The sequence below is a fragment of the Microcaecilia unicolor genome, chromosome 5 (assembly GCF_901765095.1).
Source record: "Microcaecilia unicolor chromosome 5, aMicUni1.1, whole genome shotgun sequence".
Classification (NCBI taxonomy): Eukaryota; Metazoa; Chordata; class Amphibia; order Gymnophiona; family Siphonopidae; genus Microcaecilia; species Microcaecilia unicolor.
In genome coordinates this window covers 182,708,072-182,730,014 of record NC_044035.1, presented here as the reverse complement: position 1 = coordinate 182,730,014, position 21,943 = coordinate 182,708,072, and the positions used below count along the sequence as shown (strand labels likewise).

The window sequence follows — 21,943 nt, the reverse complement described above, 5'->3', positions numbered from 1 at the left end:
GTGGAGTACCGTAGGGATCAGTCCTAGGGCCGGCTCTTTTAACGTCTTTGTGAGCGATAGTGCGGAAGGGCTGTCTGGTAAGGTTTGTCTCTTTGCGGATGATACTAAACTCTGCAACAGGGTGGACACCCTGGAGAGTGTGAATGACATGAGGAAGGACCTAGCGAAGCTAGAGGAATGGACCGATATTTGGCAACTAAGGTTTAATCCAAAAAAATGCAGGTTTATGCACTTGGGTCGCAAAAATCGGTGAATGGTACAGTATAGGGGGTGAAGTGCTTCAGTGTATGAAGGAAGAGCGGGACTTGGGGTGATTGTGTCTTACGACCTTAAAGCTTTCAAACAAGTAAAAAAAGCGGACTGCCAGTGCCAGAAGGATGCTTGGGGCAATAAAGAGAGGCATGATCCAGCAGGAAAAGGAGGTGATAGTGCCGTTGTATAAGTCTCCTGGTGGGGACTCGTTTGGAGTACTGCATACAGTTCTGGAGACCGCACCTACGGAAAGATATAAACAGGATGGAGTCGGTCCAGAGGGCGGGTACGAAATTAGTAAGCCGTCTTGAATGCAGAAATTATAGGGACAGGCTTATGAACCTCTATGTATACGCTGGAAGAGAGGAAGGAGAGAGGAGACATGATAGAAACATTTATCTCAAGGGCATTTATGTACAGGAATAGAGCCTTTTTCAATGAAGAGAGCATTAGAATGAGGTGGCATATGACAAATTAGGAGGGATAGGCATAGGAGTAACTAATGAGGAAGTATTTCACAGAAAGGGTGGTGGAGGCGTGGAATGGCCTCCCGGTGGAGGTGGTGGAGTTGAGGGCTGTTCCTAATTTAAAAGGCATGGCATAAGCATGTGGGATCGCTTAGGAACAGGAATAATTAGGGGTTACAGAGGATGGGCAGACTGGATGGGTCATATGGCCTTTATCTGCCGTCTGTTTCTATGTTTTAGCCATCAAATTAATCCTGCTTTTTCTGACTTAATTTCCTTCTGATAAGGCTCAACTTTTCAGCAGATTTCTGTCCTAGTTCCTAAAGGACAATATGCAAACGTGAATAAGTTTAATTACTGACATATCGAGTAGAAGATTATCACGCAGGCTGTTGCTTTGTCAGTCAAAATACCGGATTGCTGAGGCTGCACAGTGCCCTTAAGGAGCTAATCACACAAGCTATTTTGCCTTCTCTGTCTCATGTGTTGGTCAACAGGCACAACACCCTCAGGTCTAGACTGATCTGGTGGGACTAAAGGAAAGACTATTAGCAGGTAAGTCCTAGTTTCTCCATTAATTTGCAGAAAGGGTGGTGAATACATGACTTGTAGGGGCATTTTTGATATGATGTGTAAGTCTGATTTTGGATGTTTTGCAAAAAAAACATCCAAAATCTGCATAGCAAGAGTCATTTCAAAAAAGAAAAAAGGTCTATCTTTTGTTTTTGAAAATAGAAGGTTTGTGATTTGGACGTTTTATTTTTTGGTCATTTCGAAAGAGAAACGTCCAAGTGCAAAACGCACAAATCAAGCCATTGGGATGTAGGAGGAGCCAGCATTTTTAGTACACTGGTCCCCCTGCCATCCCAGGAAAGTAGTAGGGCACCCTAGGGGCACTTTAGTGGTCTTCATAAATGCTCCCAGGTACACATCTGACCATTGCTCCCTTACCTGTTGCTGAGCCCCCCCCCCCCCCCCCCCAAAAAAAAAAAAAAAAAAAAACCATTACCCCAACTGTTCACCACTACCATAGCCCCTTACGGGTGAAGGGGGCACCTATATGGGGTACAGTGGGGTCCTGGTGAGTTTTGGAGGGCTCAGTCTCCTCACAAGTGTACCAGGTAGGGTGAGGTAGAGCCTGGGTCCATCTGTCTGCTAGTGCACTGTACCCACCATTAGACTACTCCAGGGACCTGCATGCTGTTCTAATGGACCTGAGTATAAAATCAGAGGCTGCCAAGTAATGTTTTTTCATCACATTTTTTGGGGGTGGGGGAAGGTTAGTAACCACTGTGGGAATAGGGAAGGTCATCCCTGATTCCCTCTCGTGGTCTTCTGGTTATTTAGGGCACCGTTTTGTGCCTTATTCGTTATAAAAACAGTTGTAGCTTTAAGTGTCTTAGTTTTAGTCCTGGACGTTTTTGTTTTCTTCCATTATGACTAAAAAAACGTAAGTCTCAGAAACGCACAAGTACAGCCTGAATATGCCCCTGACACGCCCCCTTGAGATTTGGACACACTTCTGATGGACTTCAAAGAAAAACTTCTAAAATAGGTTTCGAAAATACTGATTGGACGTTTTTGTGAGGAAAAACATCCAAATGCTGCTTTATGCCACTTTTTAGACGTTTTTCCTTTTTTGAAAATGAGCCATCAGCCTCTTAGGATTGGGATTCAAGAAAGCTTGAGTCGAGCACAGAAGATCTTGGAGGAAGAGGGGAAGGAAGGTAAACCTGAGCCCTTCGTGTGGACAGGAATTCTGAATAGGCCATGTGAACTTTATCTGCTGTCATATTCTTCATTTTTGTTCTTGAGCATGCCATTTACATTGGTTATGTGTTACTTTAATTCCTGTATGTATGAAAACTTACTATTTGTCATTGCTCTGAAAGATGGGGTACAAAGATTGTCACAAATTCTGACTCTGGTGCATTATTTATTAACATTTTCCTTTGTTTTCATGTTTAGGTACTCGTCCTCACAAGTGTCCTGATTGTGACATGGCCTTTGTGACCAGTGGAGAGTTGGTTCGGCATCGTCGTTACAAGCACACACATGAGAAACCTTTAAGTGTTCAATGTGTGACTATGCCAGCGTGGAGGTAGTGTCTTTTTAAAGAAGATACTTCTATCTTTTTAGCAATGTTAAGCTTAATTTTGGGGTTATGTTCCCATTGTTGCCCTGAAACTGTTTATAAGTCTAAATGGGAAAGAAAACACACCAGTTTTATTTTAAATAACAAATGTGGAAAGAATTTAGAGCATAGCTGTGGAATTCTTTCCAACCTGTGTGTACATGTGGAGGCAGTTGTCAGGGGAAGGCATCTGGTGTGCAGTGGACAGAGTGATGGGGTAGTTGGGAGGGATAATTTTTGGCGGGAAGGGAGAAAATTAGAGGGGTTAGGAGAGTCAAACAAGCAATTGAAAGGAGGAATGTATGTAAGGTTCTGTGCTACAGAAGTTGGAATTCCTCCCATAGAAATGCATTGGACCATTAGCTTATTTTTGAACTCGCAGTGTCTTTTTACCAGTTTCGCCCATATGTCAAGTTTAATACCATTCTGTTAAATTTTTGTAGTTATTTTACTTCGGTAGACAGACATTTCTTGACCTCTTGTATAATTCTTGCCAATGTTATTGGGTTGGAAAGGATAAGATCTATAAGAATAGCCATAGTGAGTCTCTTCCTTCCGCATCCTCTATCTAAAGTTACTTCATGCACCGGCTTTGGTTAAGGCCACACTACTGGGGCAGCATCGAGAACTTCCCTCTGCAGGCTGCAATTAACGCACACTACTGTGGCCAGCATAGGGAACCTTCCCTCTGCGGTCCTGCCCGTGTGGAAGTAGGAAGTTACCGCATGGAAGCAGGACTAGCAGAGGGAAGGCCCTGACACCAGCCACAGCCGTGCCAGAACCAGTGCCTTAAGCTACCCCAAGCCCTACCAAGTTGCGCCAGGTTACTCTGTTCCTCTGACCCATCCCCTTGCAGATTGGAGATCTCTCCCTGTCCTCTCGGGTCAGAGTCTCTTTCTCGCCTCTCTCTCCACCACCCCCCCAGCACCTTTCTGTCTCTCCCTTCTCTGTTTCCTCTGCATTGTGACAAGGGTAGTAGCAGTGTAAGGAGTCCTAGAGGCCTTTCCTCGGCCATGTCTCACCTTAAGAGCAGGACGTGGCTGAAGGAAGCCTGCTTACATTGCTGTCTTCCTTTGTTGCAGTGCAGAGGAAGCTTTGACTGTCGGTAGGAGAGAAGAGAAGGGAGAGACAGGTTGGGGGAGGGGGCAAAGAGAGAGGATAGGTGCTGGCATTGGTGGGGAGGGGAGATGCTGGTGGAAGGTGAGCAGAAATTTATAGGTTGCAAGGGGTGCCAGCCCTGCAGCAGTGTGCCTTAATCGCAGCTGGCATCAGAGGTTAAGTAACTTTAGAGGATCCAGGACAGGAGATTCAGGAAAAGCAGAAGAGATCAGGACCAAATCTAATGGAAAAATAAAATGCTCAGACTACAAAGGTAGAAAAAAATATTTGAATATCATTTGGAACATGTCAGCTTTGGGAAACAGGCATATCTGATATCTTGCATTTCCATTTCTGACTCCTTGAGTTTTCCAGTTCAGATTGTGCCTTTTGTTTCTCTTACTAGTCTGTGATTCCTTGTTTCATATTTGTTGGTGTCTGTCTGTTTTGCATGTGTGAGCAAGGTGCATTATTCTACTAGCATGTAGTTGTGTAGAGATCTGTAACAGGACCATTTGTTCTGATTTTCACTAGATAGTGTATTGGGGTATTCTCCGAGGACTGCTGCTCGGCTGGGTCTTTTTTCCCTTTTTGTGCCTTTTTATTTGACACCATCAAGCCTTTTAATTTCGCAGCGCTATTTTTCCATCCATGTCATCGAGGACTCCCAGCGGCTTCAAGCGTTGTACTCGCTGCAACCAGACCATCTCGAGTACCGACCCCCACCTGCATTGTTTCCAGTGCGTTGGGCCCCGAGCATTTGCCAGCTGCATGTAAGCTGTGCTCTTGATGAAGAAACGGACCCAAGTGTTTCGGGAGGCTCAGCATGAGAAGCTCTTTGCAGATCGTCCGGTCCTTCGACGTTGGCGATGTCGAGGGAAGCAGGACATCGAGTGATCAGGTAATGGCTGCCGAACGACCACTTCATGCTGGGAGCAGTGAGACATCGAGTGGGTCTTCACCTGTCTTGAGGCCTACTGCTATGCAGGCCCCCCGGGACCGTGCTTCGACGTCCTGGCCCTGAGAGAGGTGGAAGGTTCCACGTCATCCTCTTCAGTACCGAGAGAGTCTCGATGACGGGCATTGGAGCAGACTCTGTGGGTGCTTGAGCACCCCTTATATTGAGAAAATTCCTTGTATGTGTCCAGGGCGGGGTCATTTTCCTTTGGGCTTAGCACCCCCAATAATTTTGAAAAGTGGCTCCTATGGTGATGGGTGTCGAGCGAAGGCGAAGAAGCACCGTCATCATTCTCCTTCCAGACACGGTGCCGAGAGCTCCAGGGAGACGAGGAGTCGGCACCGAGAAGCGTCGGCGCCGGGAGGATCGCTCACCCTCCATACAGGAGGGTGTCGATGCGTTGGTCATCTGGCAACCTGGTACCGGCTCTCGAGCCCCCTCAGATTCTGGCACCGACTCTGCACTGGCCCCACAGCCTTTTCCGATGGAAGCTCTTGATGAGCCAGTCCGCCTCGGTGTCGGGGTGCTTGCGCCTTTTGTATCGACTGCGAAGGCAGCATCTGGGCCACGCCTATGGTGAGGTCCCCGTCCTCTGTGCCGCATGTGGTACGGTGTCGGTTGCCAGCCGGGTCGATTTCCCTCAACGTCGGTGGAGGAACTTTGCCGGAGTCCAGCCAAGGATCGACTTCTCAACACCCCACGAGGTCGTCGATTCTCGACTTTGAGACAGGTTTGGGTTAGGGCTGCTCTTAGGGAGCTTTTGTCCGATACCAATGAGGAGCGCTCGTGGGAGGAGGAGGAAGACCCAGATTCTTTTCGGAGGAAGAGTCATGTGGTGTTCCCTCTGATCCTACTCCGCCAGTTGAGAGTAGAATGTCTCTACCTGAGAGTCTCTCTTCTCATCTTTCATTCGGGAAATGTCTAAGGACATTCATTCCTATGGAGGTGTGGATGAGCCCAGGACCGAGATGCTCGAGGTCTTGGATTATCCTTCTCGCCTGCTGAGGTTGCAACATCCCCCTGCATAATACACTGAGGGAAGTGCTTATGCGAATTGGTGTGCCCTCTTTCTAATCCTGTGGTCCCCAAATAATCTGAGTCCCAGTATATCCATGGAGAGCTTGTAATGGTGAAGGCCCAACTTCCTCAAGATTCCATGGTGGTGGACTCTACTCTCAGAAGAGCCAAGAGTACTAGAGACTATGCCTCGGCGGTCCCCAGGCAGATAGTCTAGGACCTTGGATTCTTTTAGGAGGAAACCGTATCAGGCCGCAATGCTCGCTGCCAAGATCAAACTTACCAGCTCTACACGAGCATCACTTGCGGAACTCGATGAGGCAACTGTCCAGTTGGTTGAAGCACTTCCTCCGGAGTTCGCTGAACCTTTTCACCAGGTGATCAGGCAGCAGAAGGCGTGTCGCACATTCCTAGCCAGGGGGATTACGACACTTTTGATGTGGCATCCGAGTAGCTGCTCAGGGTATAGTGATGCGCAGGCTCTCATGGCTGTGTGTCTCTGACCTGGATCATAAGACCCAGCAGCGAATGGCGGATGTTCCTTGCCGGGAGGATAATCTTTTTAGAGTGAAGGTAGAGGACATGGTCGATCAGATCAAAAGCACCATGATGCTATGGATTCTCTCTCCCGCCGGACGTCTTCTGCTAACCACCCTCCTCATCCAGGAGGTTTTTTGGAGGGAGAAGGAGTGCTCTCTATTCCTATAATAGGTGTAGGTACACTCCTGCTTCTTGGCAGCCAGTTCAGGCTCAGTCCCAGCTGTGCGCGTTCCCGTCACCGCTGTGCGCCCAAGGCCCCTAGGGCTCCCCCAGCAAAAGCAAGGGACGGGCTTTTGACTTGCATCCAGTGCAGCATAGCCTCAGCAAAAGTGTCCGTTGCCGGACGGCTTGTCGGTCGGGGGAGGTTGATATTTTTTACCAAAGGTGGCATCTCTGCCCTTCTAAAGGCCAATGCGATTGAACCCGTTCCACCAGGGGAAGAAGGCTGGGATTCCTATTCCAGGTACTTCCTTGTGAAAAAGAAAACAGGGGGGATGCGTCCCATCCTAGACCTAAGGGCCCTGAACAAATTCATAGTCCAAGAAAAGTTCAGGATGGTTTCCCTGGGCACCCTTCTTCCATGATTCAGGAAAACGATTGGCTATGCTCTCTGGAGTTAAAGGATGCTTATACTTACATCTCGATACTCCCAGCTCACATGAAGTATCGATTGGGAACTCGGCACTTTCAGTACTGTGTGCTACCCTTTGGCCTCTCATCTGTGCCCAGGGTCTTAACAAGTGCTTGGCAGTTGTCGCAGCATCGCTACGCAGACTGGGAGTGCATGTGTTCCCTTATCTCTACGATTTGCTGGTGAAGAGCACCTCTGAGGCAGGGGCTCTACAGTCCATGCGCATGACTATTCAGCTGCTAGAGCTACTGGGGTTTATAATCAATTATCCCAAGTCCCACCTTCTCCCTGTTCAGAAATTGGAATTCCTTGGAGCTCTATTGGACACACGGACATTTCAAGCTTATCTCCCCCAGGCAAGGGCAGACAAACCTCCTGGCCCTAGTGTCCTTGGCCCGAGCGTCTCAACAGATCCCTCAGTTCTGTTCCAGACTTGAGGCCCACAACAGACTAGCGTCAGATGCCTTTCTCCTTCATTGGGGGACAGGCCTTCTGTATGCATATCCTCCCATACGTCTAGTAGGGAAGACTTTGCTGAAACTCAAGCAAGACCGTGGAACCATGATTCTGATTGCGCCCTTTTGGCCCCATCAGATCTAGTTCCCTTTCTTCTGGAATTGTCTTCCGAAGAACTGTGGAGATTGGAGTGCTTTCAAACACTCATCACTCAGAACGAGGGGTTGCTTCTACATCCCAACCTCAAGTCTCTGGCTCTCATGGCCTGGTTGTTGAGAAGCCTAGAGGTTGCTTCCTTGGGTCGTTCGGAGGGTGTCTTCCAAGTCTTGCTTGCTTCCAGAAAAGATTCCACGAAAAAGTATTATTCTTTCAAATGGAGGAGGTTTTGCCTTCTGGTGTGATAGCAAGGCCATAGATCCTTTTTCTTGTCCTACACGGACCCTGCTTGAATACCTTATCAGAGTCTGGTCTCAAGACCAATTCAGTAAGGGTTCACCATAGTGCAATCAGTGCTTACCATCAGCGTGTAGAAGGTCAGCCTATGTCTGGATAGCTTTTAGTAGTTCGTTTCATGGGAGGTTTGCTTTTGTCAAAGCCCCCAGTCAAACCTCCACCAGTGTCATGGGATCTCAACGTCATCCTCACCCAGCTGATGAAACCTCCTTTTGAGCCACTGAATTCCTGCCATCTGAAGTACTTGACTGGAAGGTCATTTTCTTGGTGGCTGTTACTTCAGCTCGTAGTGTCAGTGAGCTCCAAGCCCTGGTAGTGCATGCACCTTATATCAAGTTTCATCATAAGAGTAGTCCTCCGCACTCACCCTAAGTTGTTGCAGAAGGTGGTTTCGGAGTTCCATCTGAAACCAGTCAATCGTCTTGCCAACATTTTTTCCCCGTCCACATACCCGCCTTGGTGAAGACAGGTTGCACACCTTGGACTGTAAGAGAGCATTGGCCTTTTACGTGGAGCGGACAAAGCCCTATAGGACAGTCCGCCCAATTGTTTGTTTCTTTCGATCCCAACAGGATGGGAGTTGCCTTCGGGAAAACGCCCTTTTGAGGCCTCGGGTCGACTTTTTTTTTTTTTTTTTTTTTTCTCCCCATCTTTTTGGTGCCTTACCGCAATTATGAGTTTTGATTTCGCCGGCGTGATTTTTCCGCCCATGTAATCGAAGTCTCCCAGCGGCTTCAAGAAGTGCACCCAGTGCGCCCGGGTAATCTCGCTCACTGATAGGCACGCGTCATGTCTTCAGTGTCTGGGGGCTGGGCACCGCCCGCAGGCCTGCAGTCTTTGCGCCCTTTTACAGAAAAGGACTCAGGTAGCAAGATTGGCCCAGTGGAACGTTTTGTTCTCGGGCTCTTCGTCGGCATCGGCACCGGGAGGATCGAGTGCGTCGACGTCGACAGCGTCAACACCTCGGCTGCGACGGTATTGATTGCATCGAGGCATCGACCCTCTGCATCGTCGGGGCCGAGGCATTGGAAGTCGGCGTCGGTGGTACCGGGACCTCCGCTTCTGCTGATGTCGTCGGACGGTGGTGCTTCGTCTGGAGTGCAGGTGAGGGCTGTCCATTCCCCTGCTGGTGGCGGTGAGCCTTCGGGTGGGTCTCCCCTACCCGAGGGCTCCTGCGGTACAGCCCCCCCCCCCCCCCCCCCCCCCCCCCCCCCCCCCCCCCCCCCCCCCCCCCGAGACCGACCTTCTTCGGCCTCGGCCCCAAGGAAGCGACGGTTGGATTCTACGTCCTCCTCGTCGGTACCGGGAAGCTCCGGTGACATGCTTCGTTTGAAAAAGTCAAAGAAGCATCCACACCGGTCTCCTTCCTGCGTCGGTACCAAGAGCTCTGGGTCGCCGAGGGAGTCGGCACCCAGTAGGCATCGGCACCGGGAGGATCGCTCACCCTCTGTTCAGGAGGTGTCGATGCGCTCCACCTTGGACAGCCCGGAACAGCCTCTGACTTCGACACCTGCATCGGCTTCCATGTCTTTCTCCACAGCCGCTCTGCACGAGAGTCTCCAGGCCGTTCTCCAGAGATTCTGGGAGTGCTGTTGCGCCCTTCCCTTTCGGTACCGGGGGTGCTTACGCCGCCGGTACCGTCGAGTGAGGCGCCGGCTGGCCCCTTGCCCGGGGTGAGGTCTCCGACATCGGTGCCGCGTGCGGTACCGACTGCGGTCGCCTCCCAGGAAGACTCCCCGACGATGTCGGCGGAGGGAGCTTCGCCGGTGCGGGCGAGGGAGTCTACCTCTCGACGCTCCCACCGTGGCCGTGTTTCCACGGAGTCGAGCCGGGCACGGCTTCAGACACAGGTTCGTGAACTTGTGTCTGATACCGATGGTGAGGCCTCGTGGGAGGAGGAGGAGGACATCAGATATTTCTCTGACGAGGAGTCTGATGGCCTTCCTTCGGATCCCACTCCCTCCCCTGAAAGGCAGCTTTCTCCTCGCGAGAGTCTGTCTTTTTGCAGCCTTTGTCCGGGAGATGTCTACGGCCATCCCCTTCCCAGTGGTTGTGGAGGACGAGCCCAGGGCTGAAATGTTTGAGCTCCTGGACTATCCTTCTCCACCTAAGGAAGCGTCCACAGTACCCATGCATCATGTCCTAAAAAAGACATTGCTGGCGAACTGGACCAAGCCTTTAACTAATCCCCACATTCCCAAGAAGATCGAGTCCCAGTACCGGATCCATGGGGACCCAGAGCTGATGCGCACTCAGTTGCCTCACGACTCTGGAGTTGTGGATTTGGCTAAGAGTTCTAGGGAGCATGCTTCGGCGCCCCCAGGCAAAGACTCTAGAACCTTAGACTCCTTTGGGAGGAAGGCCTACCATTCCTCTATGCTCGTGGCCAAAATTCAGTCTTACCAGCTCTACACGAGCATACACATGCAGAACAATGTGCGGCAGTTGGCATGCTTGGTGGACAAGCTCCCTCCTGAGCAAGCCAAGCCATTTCAGGAGGTGGTCAGGCAGCTGAAGGCGTGCAGAAAATTCCTGGCCAGAGGGGGTTGTATGACACCTTTGATGTTGCGTCCAGGGCCGCCTGCTCAAGGTGTGGTGATGCGCAGACTCTCATGGCTGCGTGCTTCCGACCTGGAGAATAGGATCCAGCAGCGGATTGCGGACTTGCCTTGCCGTGCGGATAATATTTTTGTAGAAAAGGTCGAACAGGTGGTAGAGCAGCTCCACCAGCGGGACACCGCATTCGACAAGTTCTCCCACCGGCAGCCTTCAGCTTCTACCTCCACAGGTAGACGTTTTTATGGGGGAAGGAAGACTGTTCCCTACTCTTCTGGCAAGCGTAGGTACAATCCTCCTCTCGACAGCCTGCGGCCCAGGCTAAGCCCCAGCGCGCTCGCTCTCGTCAGCAGCGTGCGCCTCAGCAAGGCCCCTCAGCTCCCCAGCAAAAGCAAGGGACAAGCTTTTGACTGGCTCCAGCAGAGCATAGCCGACATCCAAGTGTCAGTGCCGGGCGAGCTGCCGGTCGGAGGGAGGTTGAAAGTTTTTTCACCAAAGGTGGCCTCTCAGAACCTCCGATCAGTGGGTTCTTCAAATAGTCCGGCAAGAATACACCCTCAATTTGGCCTCCAAACCTCCAAATTGTCCACCGGGAGCTCAGTCTTACAGCTTCCAACACAAGCAGGTACTTGCAGAGGAACTCTCCGCCCTTCTCAGCGCCAGTGCGGTCGAGCCCGTGCCATCCGGGCAAGAGGGGCTGGGATTCTATTCCAGGTACTTCCTTGTGGAAAAGAAAACAGGGGGGATGCGTCCCATCCTAGACCTAAGGGCCCTGAACAAATATCTGGTCAAGGAAAAGTTCAGGATGCTTTCCCTGGGCACCCTTCTGCCCATGATTCAGGAAAACGATTGGCTATGCTCTCTGGACTTGAAGGACGCCTACAGGCACATCCCGATACTGCCAGCTCACAGACAGTATCTGCGATTTCAGCTGGGCACACGTCACTTCCAGTACTGTGTGCTACCCTTTGGGCTCGCCTCTGCGCCCAGAGTGTTCACGAAGTGCTTGGCTGTAGTAGCAGCGGCACTTCGCAGGCTGGGGGTACACGTGTTCCCATATCTCGACGATTGGCTGGTGAAGAACACATCCGAGGCAGGAGCTCTACAGTCCATGCAGATGACTATTCGCCTCCTGGAGCTACTGGGGTTTGTGATAAATTATCCAAAGTCCCATCTTCTCCCAGTACAGAGACTCGAATTCATAGGAGCCCTGCTGGATTCTCGGATGGCTCGTGCCTATCTCCCAGAGGCGAGAGCCAAGAACTTGTTGTCCCTCGTCTCGCGGGTGCGAGCGTCCCAGCAGATCACAGCTCGGCAGATGTTGAGATTGCTGGGCCACATGGCCTCCACAGTTCATGTGACTCCCATGGCCCGCCTGTCCACGAGTTTTCTCAAATCCCTGTATTGGTGGACGATTTGGTCCAATTTGACTCTGGGACGTCCTTTCCAAATTCCTCAGCCACAAAAAGTGCTGACCACGGATGCGTCTCTCCTGGGGTGGGGAGCTCATGTCGATGGGCTTCACACCCAAGGAAGCTGGTCCCTCCAGGAGCGCGATCTGCATATCAATCTTCTGGAGTTGCGAGCGGTCTGGAACGCTCTGAAGGCTTTCAGAGATCGGCTGTCCCACCAAATTATCCAAATTCAGACAGACAACCAGGTTGCCATGTATTACATCAACAAGCAGGGGGGCACCGGATCTCGCCCCCTGTGTCAGGAAGCCGTCAGCATGTGGCTCTGGGCTCGCCGTCACGGCATGGTGCTCCATGCCACATATCTGGCAGGCGTAAACAACAGTCTGGCCGACAGACTGAGCAGGATTATGCAACCTCACGTGTGGTCGCTCAATTCCCGTGTAGTGCGACAGATCTTCCAGGTGTGGGGCACCCCCTTGGTAGATCTCTTTGCATCTGGAGCCAACCACAAAGTCCCTCAGTTCTGTTCCAGGCTTCAGGCCCACGGCAGACTGGCATCGGATGCCTTCCTCCTGGACTGGGGGGAGGGTCTGCTGTATGCTTATCCTCCCATACCTCTGGTGGGGAAGACATTGTTGAAACTCAAGCAAGACCGAGGCACCATGATTCTGATTGCTCCTTTTTGGCCGCGTCAGATCTGGTTCCCTCTTCTTCTGGAGTTATCCTCCGAAGAACCGTGGAGATTGGAGTGTTTTCCGACCCTCATCACACAGGACGAAGGGGCGCTTCTGCATCCCAACCTCCGGTCTCTGGCTCTCACGGCCTGGATGTTGAGAGCGTAGACTTTGCCTCTTTGGGTCTGTCAGAGGGTGTCTCCCGCATCTTGCTTGCTTCCAGGAAGATTCCACTAAGAGGAGTTACTTCTTTCTATGGAGGAGGTTTGCCGTCTGGTGTGACAGCAAGGCCCTAGATCCTCGCTCTTGTCCTACACAGACCCTGCTTGAATACCTTCTGCACTTGTCTGAGTCTGGTCTCAAGACCAACTCTGTAAGAGTTCACCTTAGTGCAATCAGTGCATACCATTACCATGTGGAAGGTAAGCCGATCTCAGGACAGCCTTTAGTTGTTCGCTTCATGAGAGGTTTGCTTTTGTCAAAGCCCCCTGTCAAACCTCCTACAGTGTCATGGGATCTCAACGTCGTTCTCACCCAGCTGATGAAACCTCCTTTTGAGCCACTGAACTCCTGCCATCTGAAGTACTTGACCTGGAAGGTCATTTTCTTGGTGGCAGTTACTTCAGCTCGTAGAGTCAGTGAGCTTCAGGCCCTGGTAGCCTAGTCCCCTTACACCAAATTTCATCATAACAGAGTAGTCCTTCGCACTCAACCTAAGTTCTTGCCAAAGGTTGTGTTGGAGTTCCATCTGAACCAGTCAATTGTCTTGCCAACATTCTTTCCCCGTCCTCATTCCTGCCCTGCTGAACGTCAGCTGCACACATTGGACTGCAAAAGAGCATTGGCCTTCTATCTGGAGCAGACACAGCCCAACAGACAGTCCGCCCAATTGTTTGTTTCTTTTGATCCCAACAGGAGGGGAGTGGCTGTGGGGAAACGCACCATATCCAATTGGCTAGCAGATTGCATTTCCTTCACTTACGCCCAGGCTGGGCTGGCTCTTGAGGGTCATGTCACGGCTCATAATGTCAGAGCCATGGCTGCGTCAGTGGCCCACTTGAAGTCAGCCACTATTGAAGAGATCTGCAAAGCTGCGACGTGGTCATCTGTCCACACATTCACATCTCATTACTGCCTGCAGCAGGATACCCGACGCGACAGTCGGTTCGGGCAGTCACTGCTTCAGAATCTGTTCGGGGTTTAGGATCCAACTCCATCCCCCTAGGCCCATGTTTATTCTGTTCCAGGCTACACTCTGTTAGTTGGAAAAATTGTTAGATCAATCTCAGTTATATCCTCGCCGTTGCGAGGCCCAATTGACCATGTTTGTTGTTTTGAGTGAGCCTGGGGGCTAGGGATACCCCATCAGTGAGAACAAGCAGCCTGCTTGTCCTCGGAGAAAGCGAATGCTACATACCTGTAGAAGGTATTCTTTGAGGACAGCAGGCTGATTGTTCTCACAACCCGCCCGCCTCCCCTTTGGAGTTGTGTCTTCCCTTGTCTTTGTCTTGCTACATATGGGACTGACGAACACAAGCCGGTTCGGGCGGGAAGACGGCCGCGCATGGGCGCGCGAGGACTAGCAAAGGACTTTGCTAGTGAAGTTTCCCATTGGAGGGGCTGCCGTGGACGTCACCCATCAGTGAGAACAATCAGCCTGCTGTCCTCGGAGAATACCTTCTACAGGTATGTAGCATTCGCTGTAAGGTATACACAAAAAGTGGCACAGTGGGAGGCGGGGCTGGTGGTTGGGAGGCGGGGATAGTGCTGGGCAGACTTATACGGTCTAGGCCAGAGCCGATGGTGGGAGGCGGGTATAGTGCTGGGTAGACTTGTACGGTCTGTGCCTGAAAAAGACAGGTACAAATCAAGGTATGGTATACACAAAAAAGTGGCACATTTCTTGGGCAGTCTGGATGGACCGTGCAGGTCTTTTTCTGCCGTCATCTACTATGTTATCACCACTTTTGTGAAGAGGGACCACATCTGCCGTTTCTCCAATCCCACGGAACCTCTCCCGTCTCAAGGATTTATTAAGCAAATCTTTAAGAGGACCCGCCAGAACCTCTCGGAGCTCCCTCAATATCCTAGGGTGGATCCCATCCAGTCCCGTGGCTTTGTCCACCTTTAGATTTTCAAGTTGTTCATACACACTGTCTTCCGTGAACGGTGTTATATCCACTCCATTCTCTTATGTACTTTTTCCAGTCAATTGTGGTCTTTCTACAGGATTTTCTTCTGTGAAAACAGAACAAAAGTATCTATTTAGCAAATTTGCTTTTTCTAAATCATTATCTACATAGCGGTTCACAGCATGGTCCATGTAGCTCAGTATTCTGTTTCCAACAGTGGCCAGGTTACAAGTACTTGGCAGAGGAGTGTGGTAGCCATGTTAGTCCACTCTTAAGGTTATCAATAGAAATCAAACACAATAAAACATGGAAAAGAAAATAAGATGATACCTTTTTTATTGGACATAACTTAATACATTTCTTGATTAGCTTTCGAAGGTTGCCCTTCTTCGTCAGATCGGAAATAAGCAAATGTGCTAGCTGACAGTGTATATAAGTGAAAACATTCAAGCATTACTATTATAAACCATATTATATACCATTATAAACCATAAAGCTGTATTTCTCTGTTGATCATCCCACCCCTCTCCTATCCACACCCATCCTGTTAGAATATCAATGATATGCTTTGATGTCCCCATGCATACCTCTTACCCACCCCCATCCTCCCACCCTGTCAGACTGTCATAGTAATGCTTGAATGTTTTCACTTATATACACTGTCAGCTAGTACATTTGCTTATTTCCGATCTGACGAAGGGCAACTTTCGAAAGCTAATCAAGAAATGTATTAAGTTATGTCCAATAAAAAAGGTATCTTATTTTCTTTTCCATGTTTTATTTTGTTTGATTTCTATTGAAGTACTTGGCAGAAACCCAAAATGTGGCGACACTCCATTGTACCAATTCCAGAGCAAGCTGTTGCTTCCCCATGTCTGTCTCAATAGAAGACTATGGAGTTTTCCTCCAAGAACTTGTCCAAACCTTTTTTTAAAACCCAGATACGCTAACCGCTGTTAATATATCCTCCGGCAAAGAGTTTGAGCTTAAGTATTCATTGAGTGAAAAAATGTTTCCTCTGTTCCGTAGCGTCAGCAACAGATGAATCCAGAGACTTGTGGGTTGTGTCCATCTACCAGTAGGTGGAGATAGAGAGCGCTGAATTGCACTGTCTTATCAGATGGAATGCTCCTTGGTGATTCAGTATTCTCTTTCTCCAACATGCGAATGGATGGTCTCTCTCATACTTCTGGATTCACTGGTGCTATCTCCTGTTCTGGGCCTCAGTTCAGTGTAGCTTTTGGTGTGCAGCTGAGCGGTGCTGCCTTTAGGTTGTACACCTGGTCCCCATAGGTCCCTCCCCCCCCCCCCTGCACCCCCCCCCCCCCTCCTGCCATGCCTCCCTTCTGCTTCCTCACTAGCACAGCTTAAAAAAAGGCAACTAGTATGCAGTTTTATTCTGTGTTGGCCCAGAGGCTTTCTAGGTTTCCAGTTTTGGGCTTTGGAGGAGGTCATTCCCTGAACGAGTTTGCAGCTGCAATAGGGTCCCACCAGTGGGCGCCCGATGGCCGACTTTAAGGTCCTTCTGCACATCGGCTTTTAGTTTTTTGGCAATTTTTCACTGACTCTGTGTCTGTTTTTTTTTTTTTTTTTTAAGGCTCCCGCTGTACTCAGCAGGGAGCAGCTGTGGGGCCAGGTCCGAATGATGGTGCTGAATCCCTAATGTCAGGGGTTTCCGGGGAACATTGAGGCTGTGGTGGTTTCCCACACAGGTGAAGCACGCAGTGCATCTAGTAAGAAGGCAGACAATTTGTTGGCAGCCATTTTGACGTCGCGGTCTGGGACTGCACTGCCTGTATTGTCTGACCCAACCCTCCAGCGACCATTCCACTTTGACAGTCAGCGGCCCTGAGGGCTTTAAGTGAAGGGAGAGGGGTCGGCACCCTTCCCGAGGTTTACAAAAAAACTTGTGAAGCAAATACTCTGAATACAGTGCAGGTGGGCTTCCTTTTCGGGGTTCCTCTGTTGCCCTGGCAGTTTAGTACTCTGTTTCCTTCTTTGGTCCTGCTCCTGGCGGGATCCTTTGGGATCCATTAAGAGATTCTAGTCTCCTCTTTTGCCTTCCCTCTGCAGAGAGCCATTAGGGGCTTTCTGTTCCGTTCTGCAGGAAAACTGTGTATTGGGGGAGATCTGCCCATGGGTGTAGTATGTTTCTCTTGTAATTCAGGTGTGGTTTTCTCATCTTAACCCCTACCACGCCTTTTTTGCATTGTTCATTTCTCTCATGCACCCTCCCATGCTGCGGGCCTGAATGCTGCTCTGGTGTTCCTGGATGGGGCCCAGTCATGTAGTCCTTATTTTGAAGTGCCAAGGCACGCAGTGGTCTTGCTTGGTACGTGATGAGGCAGACTGCTCATTCTTGGGGGTATTCGGCAACATATGGTATCCATGGAGTGAGCTTCTAGGGTCTGTGCATTGTTCACACTCGCCTGTGGATACTACCTTCTCTTTTGGAGAACAGACATCACCTTCAGACTTGGCCAGCATGAGATGTTTTCAGCCTTGTTTCTTGGACGTCAGGCTTTCACCAAGTTCTCTGTTGGCTTCACCATTGTCTCCTCTGAACCATTCCCTCTCAAGGCTCTATCCTGGCTCTTTGCAGAAGGGGCCATGTGCTTCGCCTTCTTGGAGAGTCTGGCATGTCCACTGGAACACATCTCCCCTTGGGCATGGGCAGGCGCAACTGTTTTTCTGTAGTGCTGGCACACCCCTTACATCCTGTTTTGGGAGGACACATTTTTGTGGCTTCAGCCTGATTCCAGTGCATATTCCTCATGGGTACAATGCCTGCATGGTGCGGGTCTGCATTTTCTCATGTACTTTCCAGCAGTTGCTTTACCAAAAAAAAAAAAAGCCACCACCTGTGAAGTTTACCTCATTTCTTTTGTGGAACTTTTTTATTACCAGAACTGTATATTGGCAGTACAGGTATTATCTGTTACTAGTAAAAAAAAAAGGCCCGTTTCTGTTTGAAAGGAAACGGGCGCTAGCAATGGTTTTTTTTTTTTTTGTTGTTTTTGGTAACTATAGAGTTGTTAGAAAAGTATTATAATGAGAAGGAATATTTGTTAAATTTGTAAATCATCTGTTGCTGTGTTGTTTCGTCATGTGAAGCAACTGTCTTCCCAGGTGCAGTATGTTTGAGAGCATGTTTGAGAGTGTGTGTGTGTGAGAGAGAGAGTGTGTGTGAGTGTGTGTTACAGTGGGCATTGAAACAGAGTGTATGCCTGTGTGAGAGTGTGGGTGTGACAGTGAGACAGAGTGTGTGTGTGTTTGACAGTGTGTGTGTCACAGTGACACACACAGAGTGAAAGACTGTGTGTGTGTATGTGTGCATGTCCCCCTCCTGTGTGAAGTGCAGTCCCCCCCTTTCTGTTAGAAGTTTTCCCCCCTTCCCTCCTGTGAGTGACAATGTAAGGGTGCCCCCCCCATGTTTCATTTTTTTAATTCCTTTTCTTTCTTTTATCCAGCGATTGTGCTCTCTTTCTCATGCCCTCCATTCATCCATGTGCATCATTTTTCCTCTCCCCTTCTGTTCTCTCACCCCCTCTCCATGTGTTTGTCTGTCTCCCCTTCAAGTTCCATGGCCTCTCCCTTAAAGTTTCTGCCCCCTTAATTGTACCTGTTCGTTTACGTTGCACTGCTGTCTGCAGGATCGGTGTCTGTGAACCTCATCCAGCTTGCCCTGTTGTTAGTGCTGCAGTATCGGGAGGGCAGTTCAGGGCGGCGTAAACCTCGTCCAGAGAAGGCTGCAGTTTGTTTTATCTTCTTGCGCAGCCTGCTGAAGTCTCTTTGCTTTTTTTGACGTCCCCTGTTGAGGCGGCTGGAGGCTGTCTGTTGACCTTGTTTTTTTTGTTAGTGCGGGTCCGGAGGGCTGCTGGAGGCTGTTTGTACACCTTTTTTTGTTTGTTGGTGCGGGTCCGGATGGCGGTATTCTCCTCAGCTGGGCGGCAGTCTCGTGCGGTGCGAGCATTGTGGATGGCGGTTGTTGATTTCATTAGAGCATGGCAGGGTCGGGAGTGCTTCTCGAGCCTTTTTTTTTCACCTTTTCTTTTTTTTTTTGCACGTGCCAGCAGCCAGTTCCTGCGATCTGCTGGGTTTGGTGACGTGTTTTTTTTTGCGCATGCCAGCAGCCAGTTCCTGCGATCAGCTGGGTTTGCTGACGTCATTGAGTTCGATGCTGCCTCACAGACCACCTCCGTGCTGAGGGAGCCACGGTCCCAAGCACTTTAGAACGTTGGAGGTGAGTTTTATTATATAGGATTTTTAGTACCTTTATAAGGAGTTAGTTTAGAACAGGCTTAGGGCTGTTGGTTCCATGTTTCTGGAGAGAGGTTACATAGTGAGTTTTTGACAGAGGCTAGTGCCCTAGTCTCCATGGTAACCATTTTCTTGAGGTGCAGTTTTTTTTTTTTTTTTTTTTTTTACAGCAGTAGTTTTATTCTGGAAGGTGTCTGGCTTTCAGCCTGAAGGTAACAGGTTCAAGGCTGGTTTCCATAGCGCCCCACAGATCAATCCAGAGACTTGTGGGTTATGTCCCTCTACCAGCAGGTGGAGATAGAGAGAACTTCACAGGTTTACTATATGTGGTCATGTGCAGTCACCTTTACTTCAGTATTTTACTACTACAAATCATTTCTATAGCGCTACCAGGCGTACGCAGTGCTTCACAATTGAACATGAAGAAAAGACAGTCCCTGCTCAAAAGAGCTTACAATCTCTCTAGCAGGTGGATGGTTATATCTGTGCAGCTCTGGATTGATTGGCTCCTGGCCTGGTCCCCTGGGTCTAGTTGAGCTTCTGGGGTCTGAGGTGTCCCAGTCCTGGGGCTTGAGTGCACAGCTGGTGGTGCCAGGTCCCTCCCTTCCTCCCCCTTCAACCCCTCTTCTCTGCCTGACTGGGGTTTGTGGTTCTCACTCTCCTGACTTTAAAAGGAGTCTGAGGTTTCTTTTGATCTGGCGTCCTCTCCTGCCTTAAAAAAAAAAAAATAATGCCGTTTGTGCACTTTTTAAAGAAAAAAAATATATATCTCCTCAGTCTGAGATTTGTCCAGCACGGCAAGCTCATGCCAGTTTGCAGTACCGGCTGAATGGTGTGAGGACCGACTTGGCATGTGACAGCAATTCCCAAGGGGATGAGTAGTCATTATCCTATCTGCGCCAGTGGGCAGAGCAAAAGCGGCTCCCAGTGTGGGAGCCACTGGGCTGCTGCAGTTTTCTCTGCTGGAGTTCCACTGTACAGCCCAACTCCGTGGAGCGGTGTGCTCCTTTCTTCCCAGCTCATTTTGTTGGGCGCAGGTCAGTTATTTTCTTGGGTGTGCGTGTGCACTTTATGGCTCCATCTTTCTTGCCACGCCACATGGCAATGCTGAAGCCCCAGCGCTCCCCTGGGATGATGGAGTCTCAGTTCACTCCTCAAACAGGACTCCTGTACTGGTTTCAGGAGGAGTGAACCAAGATTACCTCAGCTCAGATGTGTCTTAGTTTTTCTATTGCACAGTTACAACCTGGACTTCACTACAGATTTTTCTTAGGAGTCTACATGCAAGCTCAAACACTGTCAAAGCAGTTCTTGCCACCTTGCCAACGTTTCTTCCTTTAGGCACAGTCGAGTCTGTCCCTAGTTGCAATTGGGGAATGGGAAGTTGTTCCCTTTGCTTTGTAGTTCCAACCAGGGAGCTTCCTTCCAGCTGAGTTTGAACATCATAAGGTGTTTACGGTTCAGCTTTTCACAATGGGAACCTTGCAGTGTGCAATAGTTCTGTCTGGTGGGGAGAGTTTCTAGCCTCCCTGGACCTCAAGGAAACTTACTTTCATATTTCCAGTGCTCCTTACTGCAGAGGGATCTTAGCGATTTATGACCATGTCATTTCAGCTTTTCCATGTTGCCGAGGACATTTTTGCAAGGTCATGGTGGCAGCTTTCCTTTGTGAGGATGGATTGCAGGTTCATCCATACCTCGTGACTGGCTGATTTGCGGCTCTCTCTATCAAGAGACTCTGCAAATTTCATCCAAGATACCTACTTGTCTTCAGTCCTTAGGATTGGTAATCAGTGTCACCAAGAGTCAGTTGTTTCCCTCAGAAATCTTGGCTTATCGGGGAGTGCTGTTCCATATAGTCTTGGGAAGTCCTTTCTTTCTTTTGCTCCCCAGCAACAGGTGCCAACCCAAGTCAGGTTTTACTTTCTCTACCAGGTCCAGGATACGGGAATAGGTTCAAGTTATGGGCACAAGGTTCTCTTTTTTTGGACCTGAGCCTGAGTCCATATCAGACCACTTCAGGGGTTCCTTCTCTGCCTTGGTCCCCATCTCTATGGTTCCCTTCAAGCCAGCTTAGTCTCAATGGGTGATTTCAACACAGATTTCTGCTGATATTTCAGTTCTGTCTCCTTGAAGGTGGCTATCTGCAGCTTGTAGGCTGCTAGGCTGTGCCGTAGCTGTCAGCAACAGATTTTGGATCCCTTCCAGAAAGCAGACAGCCAACCGCCTCCTCACTTGCCAGATGTTGAGTCGAGGCTGGCTTATTTGTCAGTTTTCTTCTATGATTCGTTTCGGACGTCAAACAGATGTTTTTGACTGTCACAGCCTGCCATTTGATGTGGTTGCGCTGCTGGGTGGAGAATGCAGCTTCTAACGATGGCTGGTTCAGCTCATTTTTCAGGGCAACTATTGTTTGAGGACATGAAGTTGGTGGAAGACTTGGGTTACTTAGACCCAGCGTCTTCCTGAGGACATGGTCTACAAGTTCTTCTTGGTTGGGTCAGGCTCGCCCTTACCTTTAAGACACCAGGGCTATCGTCCTGGGCAGCCTAGTTTTCTTTAGCAAGCCACTCCAGGCAGGTTCTCAGAACTCCCGACTTCATCCGTTTGAGATCCTCTGGATTTCTACTGGTGACGGGCGCATAGTACTGTCTTTTCTGCATACGGTGGTTTCTGCCTTCCATTCCTTTCCACCTTTTTTCTCTTTCCGCTTCTTGGATGTTCACCATATACTCCTATACTATTTGGAAGTGGCCAGCGAGTTCCGTTGGTCAACTCTTTGCTTCTTGCTTTGCTCAGGACCATAGGAAGGTACCATAAGAAGGCTCACCATTTTTAGATTGGCAGATGTGGGCATAGCGGTTTTGATGTCAGGAGGAGCAGACCTTTTGTAGAATAGG

At 49.7% G+C, this 21,943-nt stretch overlaps 1 protein-coding gene across 1 annotated transcript in view; it reads left to right on the top strand.

Annotated features, from left to right (window-relative positions):
• CTCF (CCCTC-binding factor) overlaps positions 1-21,943 on the top strand; it is a 412,941-nt gene that overhangs the window by 131,955 nt on the left and 259,043 nt on the right. Inside the window, 2 exon segments of the mRNA XM_030203644.1 lie at positions 2,688-2,783; positions 2,786-2,820. Coding sequence (XP_030059504.1) covers positions 2,688-2,783; positions 2,786-2,820 — 131 coding nt within the window.